Raw genomic sequence first — 10,045 nt, 5'->3', positions numbered from 1 at the left:
GGGGGGGGAAAGAATGAAGAGAATAAGAAACAAAATTTAATTTAGTCCCTTGACTCCTACCTTAAGAAACAGGAACCAAATCTTTAATTTTATCATCCTTAAAAGAGTGTAGAGTGTGCAGTGTGTGTGTGTATACACAGAGTATGTCTTGCCAGTTTCTCTTTAGTGAACTCAATCCTGACTCACTGTTACTAATGAGAAAAGCCACAAACCAAGGGATGGAATTGTGAGACCAAATAATGAACAAAAAATATGTTGTTTTATCAATTAAGATCTCAAATAGAGAAGTCCATTCTACCCTGTGTTGCCGTATTAAATATTTACATATGGTAATTTTACATTTAAATATGGCTTGGATATAATACAATATCTTTTTTCTTTAACATTGACAGATGATAGAATTTTTTCACATTTACATATTTTCAGATGTATTTATTTTCAGTTTTTAAAAAATTTTTCAATTAGAGTTGGCATACAACAGTATATTAGATTCAGATATACGACTTAGATTATTATTAGATTATTAAATACTTATATAACTTATAAAGTGATCACATCAATAAACCTAGTACCCATCTGACACCATAGTTATTACAATATTGACTATATTGCTTGTTACACTTTACATCCCCATAACTATTTTGTAACAACCAATTTGTACTTCTTAATCTCTTCCCCTTTGTTACCCTCCCCACCAAACTCCCTCCTATCTGCCAACCATCAAATGTTCTCTATATCTATGAGTTTGTTTCTGTTTTGTTTGTTTGTTTGTTTTGTTCTTTAGATTCCACAAGTAAGTGAAATCATATGGCATTTGTCTTTTTCTGACTTACTCCACTCAGCACAATACCCTCTAGGTCCATCCATATTCCTGCAGATAGCAAGATTTCATTATTTTTTATCACTGAGTAATATTGCATTGTATGTATGTACCACCTCTACCCTTTCATCCATTGACAGACACTCAGGATGCCTCTATATCTTGACGATTGTAAATGATGCTTCAGTGAACGTATGGAATCACATGTCCCTTTGAAGAAGTATTTTGGTTTTCTTCAAATACATACCCAGAAGTGGGTTACTGGATCATTCTTTGTCTCGTTATAATATTTGTTTTAAAGTCTATTTTGTCTGGTATAAGTATTCTACCCCAGCTTTTTTTGTTTGTTTCCATTTTCATGAAACATCTTTTCACATCCGTATATGTTCAGCCTGTGTGTGTCTTTTGATCTGAAGTGTGTCTCTTGTAGGCAGCATGTGTAAGGGTCTTGTTTTCTTATCCATTCAGCCACCTTATCTTCTGATTGAAACGCCTAATCCATTTACATTCAAAATATAGTCATTGCCATTTTATTATTCATATTTTTTATCTTTTCTTTCTTTCTTTCTTCTTAAAAAAAGTCCCTCTAACATTTCCTGTAATACTGGCTTGGTGGTGATGAAATCCTTTATCTTTTGCTTGTCTGGGAAGCTCTTTATCTTTTGATTCTAAATGAATGATAGCTTTGCTGGATAGAGCAATCTTGGTTGTAGGTCCTTGCTTTTCATCACTTTGAATATTTTGTGCCAATCCCTTCTGGCCTGAAAAATTTCTGTTGAGAGATCAGCTGACAGTCTTATAAAGGCTCCCTTGTAGTAACTAATTGCTTTTCTCTTGCTTCTTCTAAGATTCTCTCTTTGTCTTTAACTTTGGCATTTTAATTATAATGTATCTTGGTGTGGGTCTCTTTGGGTTCATCTTGTTTGGGACTCTCTGTGCTTCCTAGGCTTGTATGTCTATTTCCTTCATCAGGTTAGGGAAGTTTTCAGTCATTATTTCTTGAAATAGGTTTTCAATTAGTTTCTCCCTCTCTTTTCCTTATGGTACCCCTATGATCCAAACGTTGGTATACTTGATATTGTCCCAGAGACTCAAACTATCCTCATTTTTATGGATTCTTTTTTCTTGTTGTTTTTCTGATTGGGTGTTTCCTGCTATCTTATCTTCTAAATCACTGATTTGATCTTTTGCTTAGCCTAATCAACTGATAATTCCTCCTGAGGTATTCTTCATTTCAGCTATTGTATGCTTCATTTCTGACTGGTTCTTTTTTATGTTTCTATCTCTTTCTTAAAGGTCTGAGTTCATCTACTCTTCCCCTAAGTTCATTGAGCATCCTTATAATCAGTGTTTTACACTCTGTAGCTGGTAGATTGCTTGTCTCCATTTTGTTTAGTTCTTTTTCTGGAGCTTTGTTCTATTCTTTCATTTGGGATATATTTCTTTGTCTCCTCATGTAGAGTGGCTTTATGTAGTAGGTGTCCTGTGGGACCCAATGGTGCAGTCTCCTGATTGCTTGACCCAGGTGGTTCCAGGTGAGTCCCTTGTATGGGTCATATGTACCCTCTTGTTGTAGTTGAGCTTCAGTTGCTGTTTGCATGTCAATAGGAGGGATTGACCCTCAGGCTGATTGGTTGTGATGACTGGCCAATGATTACAGTGGAGAAGCTGTTGTGCAGGGGCAGACCCTAAGGAGCAGGATTCACTGTAGCAGGGCTCTGGTGCCTGCCTTGTCTGCCCTTTAGGTGTGTCATCCTGGGATGTGGCTCTTGGTTGTGTTCTGGCTCAGACTAAAGCTGACCACCAGGCATGCAGGATAGTACCTCATGGGAGAGGCCCCATCACAGGCCAAGTTCAGCAACAACCTGTGCCCTGCCAGGGGCCACCTGGCATGAGTCACCAAGCAATCTGTAGATGGCTGCCAACCATGCTGGGGTGTGCCTTGGAGGTCGACCCGCAAACCAAGGCCAGCTACCACTAGTGTTAGGCTTGAGAATGCTCAGCAAGAGGTACAGGGCATGCTGAGGCCAGATGCTGGTCGTTTAGGTTATGTGAACCTTTGGAAGATTTTAGGAAAGTTGGAAGCATGAGTCAAGATAGGCTTCTGTATGGAAAAGTCATTGGAAGTGGCTTGGGTTGCCCTGCAAGTTGGGTAGGACAGAGTCTCAGGGAATCGCCAGGGAGGAGAAAACTGTTAGCCAGGTTGATGGAGTCTGAGATATGGAAGCTGCCTCTGTCTGCACTCTGGGATGGAGGAGGGCTCCACAAAGGAACAATGGGCTCCGCCACCACTTCTAACTGGGAGAAAGCTGCCCCTCTAGCCCTTGTTCTGAAGCCATAAAATTCAGTTCCTCACCGTATGTCCCTGGGGCCTTTCAAGCTGCTGCCCAAGAGCTGGAGCTCAGAGTGAGTTCATCAGCAGGTAAGTCCATGCACTGGCCCTTTAAGAACTTCCGAGACTCCTGAAGCCCTCTTTCTCACTCAGCCACAATCTTAGCTGATTTCCCATCCAGATTTTGTGGAGCCTTCTCTTCTTAGCACTGGAACCCTGGCTAGAGCATCTGGTGAGGAGCTTGGACCCTTTGCTCCTCTGAGGGGACCTCTACGGCAGAGATATCCCTCCCAATTTTTAACTGCCACAGACAGGTGTACAATCAGCCCATTCTGCATCTCTGCCCCTCCTACCAGTCTCAAGGTAGCTTCTTCCGTATGTCCTTAGTTGTAAGACTTCTGTTCAGCTAGACTTCAGGTGATTTTCAATGACATTTGTTCCGAAGTTTAGCTGTAACTTTGATGTGGTTATGAGAGTAAACAAGCACAACATTTACCTACTCCACCATCTTGACTGGAATCTTGTCAGATAATAGAATTTAATTAACTAAATACTCTACTTAGAAGGACTAAATTACATGTATTTAAGAAGCTTCACTCCAATGGTTTTTGACCTTAAACACAATTGCTAATTGTATGCTGAAATTGAGAAAAAAAAAAAAAAACTCTCACCTTCTTCGGCTGGATAAGGTTTCTTCATGTTCTACATGAGCAACTTTTAATATCTTCTTGTCAATAAAGAGATCTTCAGGATAATAAGCAGATCTATATTGGCGTTGTTGAGAATGGGCACATAACTTGCCAATCTGAAAATAAAAGAAACGCTATATAATTATATGATACTTTCATAGATATGATAGTAAAAACAAATTCTGAAACACACTTCAATTTCTTCTCCAATTTCTTTTTAAAGAGCAGAATGAAGCTATTACTGGAGTCAAAAAAGGTGACACAATTTTAAGGAAAACAATCATCTGTGGAAAAGAAGACTGAAGATTGAGAGTGCGGGCACTCTGAGTGCAGCCTATTTGGAGATCTTCCTAAGATGAGAAACACGCTTTTTTTTTTTTTTCTTATAGTGAAGTGCACATTTGAGAGGACCCTCTACCTAGGACTTATGCCATTTGATACCTTTTAATGGCACTTGGTATTTACACATATGAAGAACGGGCATTGCAAAACTTAGGAAGAACCACTGCAGGAGATGAAAGCATGTGTGAGAGACGTGTAGAGTACTCTATTAATAGAAGAGCAGCCTCTCATGCACAGAGTGCTCCTGATTCTTATGAACATTTTGTTATAAGACTCAAGCTAGAGTATTCTGAAAAATGTCAATGGAGTTGTTCATCTGGCTTTCCCATGGGAAACACCCAGGGGAAGGAAGAAGGCAAGCCAATGAATCAACAGTAAGTGTTATCAGCTATGAATCACATATTATTGAATAAGTCTAGGACTGAGAGTATTAAAGAATACGGGTGCTCAAGAAAGTCTACCTTCTTTCCTCCTGTGTTCTTTCCCTCCTCCCTTCCTTCCTCCCTCTATCCATTCATTCATTCATTCAAAAATATTTATTGGATACCTCTCTCTAAAGCTTAGCTGTTACATTCATATAGCCATGATAAAAAATGGCATCAGCTTTCCTATCTCAGTTCTAAATGATATGGTTAAATTACTTGTAGATTTTGTATATTTTTCACTTTCAGACAAAAGCCTAAATGAATTTCTATATAAAGAAGTATAAATACTAACATGTCTCTTTTGTGCCAGATACTATGCTAAATGTTATCATCCCTATTTTATAGGTGAGGAAATTGAGGCTCAAGGAAGTTAAGTGATTTGCCTATGATAAATGGACAATGGATAGATACACTGTCTGGCTTTGAACTCCTATGACTTCAAAGCTTATGAAATATCACCTCACTTGAGGGTGATGCTTAATTACCAGTTGTTTACATTCTCTATTTTGAAGAAAAAAAGAATTCCCAGTAATCAAAAACATAGCCAACATAGATTGTACACTTTACAAAAAGTATTAGATATAATTTGTGAAGACAGGGGTTACATATTTGTCACTTCTGTAACTCCATAGAATTCAGACTGTATTTTGTACACTGTTAGGCACTCAATAAAGGTGAGTTAATTGGAATGATTTAAAGGAAACTCCTAGTATCTAGCCTAGTACGCCATTCTACTGATAGGTAATCCCAGCTCTGGATTTCTCGAGATGGCCCCAATAACATTTATGAAGTTATTTATCTCTTTATAAAGGCATAAATGGCATTTAGTTTGTACAGCTTTGGAAAGTTTTCCATGTATAAATAAATTGTTGAAAAATAAATTAGAAAAAATCTAGAATCAGTAGTAGCATAACCTCTATTTCTGAAAGACAGCACCTAGAATCTAATAGTCACACTGGATAATCTCAATAGTTTATATTAATGGGAATGAAACAAAAGTTATAGACACTTTAAAATTGACCCTTGAATAACACAGGTTTGAACTGCACAGGTCCACTTATATGTGGATTGTTTTAAATACATATGGAATTGTAAATGTATTTTCTCCTCATAATTTTCTTAATACCATTTCTTTTCTCTAGCTTACTTTATTTTAAGGATACAGTAAAAATATATATAATATACAAAATAAGTGTTAGTTGATTATTTATGTTATCATTGAGACTTCCAGCTAACTATAGGCTATATTAGTAGTTTAGTTTTGGGGAAGTCAAAAGTTATACACAGATTTTCAATGGTGCAGGGGTAAGCACCCCAATCTCTGCATTGGAATGTATGATACTGAATTTTTCAGATGTGCTTATGTAATGCTATTTGACTTAGGCTAATATTAATTTCAAATGAAGAATCTGTATTCTCTGAATTTGCCCTGTTAGCAGTCTGGTACGGTGCTTTAGGCTAGGGGGCTGCCTGGATGGATTGGGGAGTTAAGTTCCAATCACTTACAAAGCATTTAACACAAATACAAATAGTTCAGGGCATAATAAAATTATGTCCATTGACATATGTGTTTACTTTGTTAAACTTCAGGGGAACATTCATGGAATGTAACCTTGATTTTCATTCCATAAATATCTGTTTATTACTCCATGAACACACATCACTGTGAGAGTCTATTCCACTAGGATCAAAGTATTCTTAGCGCATTCAGGAGCATAGGACACATTGTCTTGACTGACACCTGGTCCAAATCCAGCACCAAAATCACAATCTTTCACACATCTTTCACGGTAACTTGTCTACTTGCAACCCACAGCTGTGAAATCTCCCTTCCCATTGAAAGTCTACCTTTTGTATCAGTGAATACTAATTGGACCACAGTAAGATTTTTAACATTTTTAACCCCTCACAACGTACCAGACAGGGGTGCAGTTGAGGCTAAAAGCAGGAAGGTTAAGAACAAATGAGAATGTAGGCAGTTTGCAGTCTGATCTTTCTTCCCAAGCCACCCAATGTGGCATTATCAAGCCGACTACCCAAGGCTCTGTGTGGGGTACGGGGCACACAATGGTATTCTACCAACACCTCCATTCCACCATCTGAAATCTGCCACATCTTATCAGACAGGCTGTATTTTCTTCCACAAATCTACCATGAAGCAAATTCTTCTCATATACAAAGCATTTGTCAAATGTAGCCCCCCCCCCACATTTGGGTCCTTATCCCCACATCTTTCACATCTACACTGTGTGAGCTTTAGGTGAATATTATGAGCTTATTTTGAGAAGTGAGCACGAAAACAATTTACAAAGAGATGCAGTATTCACATTAAAGAGATCCTTTCAGCTTCACACTAGGGAAACATCAGGTTATTCTGGGAGACCTGGGTCTTATTCTACAGCTGCACTTGCTAAAGTAGCCAGCCTCCCAAGTGGCATTTTAGAAATCAGTATCCTGCCCAGGACTGTCAGGGTCTTAAATAAGAAGTGCAAGCCAATTTTTTTCACCGACTAATATACCAAATCAAGGATTCTGCTACCTTTAAATTTAGTTAGTTGAAATGAATTTATTAAACAGGTGAGTGCTTCTATCAATAGACCTAGAATATAAAACCTTTTCATTTTCCATAAATTGTGATTTCTAATGGTACCTTTATTCATGTGCCAGAACCTATGGTAGAGAAAGAAATAGTACTATGAAATGTTATAAGACTTGAACATAAGAAAGCAGGGTCTCTGACCATATCCAGGCCAGCAGGTCATTCTAGTAATCTCAACACTATTGTATTCTAACCAGGCTCCAGAAGCACTAGCTTTATATATACACGAGGAGAATACACAGCTGGGGACCAGCAAGGTATAGTGAACAGCAGAGTAGACTGAACATCAAGAGATATGGCCTACAACTCCACTTCTACCTCCCACCCACAACGGACTTCATTTTGACCTGGTCCCAAAGCTTTGCTTCACCTGTAACTAGTCTCATACAAAAGAGGAAGGTAGGATATTTGAAGTGCCATTTTATTCTGGCTCCTTTCAAAAAGCTGGGGAGGGGGTATAATTACTTTCCAAGTAGAATATGTTACCAAAGATTTTGAAACCATGCAAGATATTTGGTTTGATGTAATTCACACATGAACCCCCTAACTGACATATCAAGAAATGTGATCTTCCATTGGTTAAAATCTAACTATTCTTTCTCATGTCCCCATTTGCTGTTGGTTCTAGGAACTCTCAGATGACAAAAACTCAGACTTGATCTTGCCCTCTGGATGGCTGAGCAGAGAAAGAAAGTTTGTATACTGTAAGCTTATCAACAATACCAATACCTCACATTTGTAACATAATACCTTTCTCCAGCCTCAGGCTTCACAAGTAACTTCTACACTCATTCTCCATTATCTCCAGTGAGTCTGATAACAGAGCAGGTATTATTAACCCCAATTTGGAAATAAGGAAACTGAGACTCACAAAGGTTAAGGAACTTAAGCAAAGCCACAGTGCTAATAAATGGCAGAGCTGGAACTTGAACCCACATCTGTCTGACTCTAATACCTATCATTTTGTTTTTGACTTTTTTTCCCTATTTTGGATTTCTGTCAAGAGGATAGACTCTGGGGATTGCAAGTATTGGGTGTGGCCAAACTCTGTAATCCTGTGGGCATCCCATCCATAATTGGAGAAGAGTAATGATTAGGCAGAATTCAGAAACATACTTCAAAGAAAGGCTAGACATTAAAGATAAACATAAAACTGAAACCCAATTTTAACCTAAGTTTCAGGCAGTATTTCTAGTGGAGTGATTTAAATGTAGCCTGCCAGGGAAGAGTCAATTAACCATACTGAAGCACTAGATGTCACATTCTGTGAGAGAGGTGGCTCCCCAAATAGGTCTCGCTTGCTGCCTGCAGGACGTCCCTGGCCCATTGCTCCTGAAGTCATATTCTTAAATCAGCTACAAAATCTGTAATTCCTACAGATTTAACGCAGGTCTAGTCGGATATCTAGAGTGAGTACATTTTTTATAGTTTTCTCCCAAGTAGAGATTCTAGGTTAATCTGATAGCTACAAAAATGCAACAGGTTTGCGCTTTTAGTTGTTATGGCCTAAAAGATTTGAAAATGTAGGTGGGAATGGGTGCTCCTGCATTAAAGTGTACCTCTGACTCTCTTCCACTCTTAACTAGCTCTAACAGATTTATTTTGCTCTTGATTTAAAAGTCAGATAAATAAAAAGGTTTGCATTTTCTTTCTCAAGAAATATATAAAAGGTATGTGTGTTTTTAATTATACGGCCCATAAAAGGAGGAGGAGGTGAAGGGAGGGGAAAAGCAGAAGCAGAAAGGGAAAAGTTCCCATTAGTGAGTCTGTGACACAAGAAGAGCCACAGACACATCATACTGCCCTTAAAAATCTGAAGGCTTTTGAGAGAGAAGTTGGCTATCCCACTGAACTGACCTCAGCGATCAGCACAACTCCTTCTCTCTTAGGGCTGCACCTGAGGCCACTAAGAGGACCTCTAGAAGGCTTTTTCAGTTATATTTAATTATAGAATAACTTTTCTGCTGGAATCTAGCTGATTAGTGTGGTCCAAGGAACTGTTGCTAAATAACTGGTATAAATTTTGTCTTTGATAATCAATAGAGTCATCAAAATCCCAAAAAATTAAAAGTAAAACTTTAGGAGATGGGAAAAAATGGAATAGATGATAGAGGCTTTGTTCATTCCTCTTGTGACCAAATTAAAGCTGAGACAGAAACAAGGAGCAAACAGCAAGGAAAGTCACCTGGGATCTAGACGAACAGAAGCCCTACAACTAGAGAGAGAAATAATTAATAAAACTGCAAAGGTAGGAGGGAGGAGGTGGTGAAGGCACCCAGTCCCCAGTGGCTGAGTGAGATAGAGGCTGTGGTAGGCAGCAATGGCAGCCAACAGCTGCAGACACCTCTTAAAGGGGCCGCATCCAGGAGCAGACTTTCCGCAGCAATGGACCTACTCTCTCTGAGCAACAGCGCTGGTTTGGCTGAGCAGGGAGCATCAAGGACTTACAGAGGGAAACTGAGTTGTCAAAGTGAAGGCCAGAGGCGAGACTCGCTCTGTACAGAAGTGATGGCGGTATCCATCGTTTCTATGTTGAGCCCTCGCCACTCCCAGTGTGCAGACTCAGCACCACCATAGCTGAGACTTCATCAAACTGGATAAGAGGTCGCTCCGCCCAGAAGATCGCCTAAAACTCCGCCTCCTACAACTCATGGCCCCGCCCAAGCCACATCCAGGTGTATCCTCTGTGAATCAGGTGCTGCTTGCTGAGCAGTGCCTAGACTCACAAGGTGGCAGCTGGCCGCGGTTTCTAGCGTGGCCTCTTGAGGCAACTATGAGCACAGCATCTGTGGATTGCTTGCTGAATCTTAACAGGTGGTCCTGGAGGGACACAGGCTG

At 39.3% G+C, this 10,045-nt stretch overlaps 1 protein-coding gene across 1 annotated transcript in view; it reads right to left on the bottom strand.

Annotated features, from left to right (window-relative positions):
• The window catches only part of GPC3 (glypican 3), a 438,722-nt gene that overhangs the window by 135,165 nt on the left and 293,512 nt on the right, over positions 1-10,045 (bottom strand). The window contains exon 4 of the mRNA XM_011383864.2: positions 3,824-3,957. Within this exon, the coding sequence (XP_011382166.1) occupies positions 3,824-3,957 (134 nt within the window). The remainder of the gene's footprint in view (positions 1-3,823; positions 3,958-10,045) is intronic.

This window comes from Pteropus vampyrus, unplaced genomic scaffold (assembly GCF_000151845.1).
Source record: "Pteropus vampyrus isolate Shadow unplaced genomic scaffold, Pvam_2.0 Scaffold548, whole genome shotgun sequence".
NCBI lineage: Eukaryota > Metazoa > Chordata > Mammalia > Chiroptera > Pteropodidae > Pteropus > Pteropus vampyrus.
The sequence above is the reverse complement of the archived record's forward strand: the minus strand, read 5'-3'. Positions and strand labels throughout refer to the sequence as shown.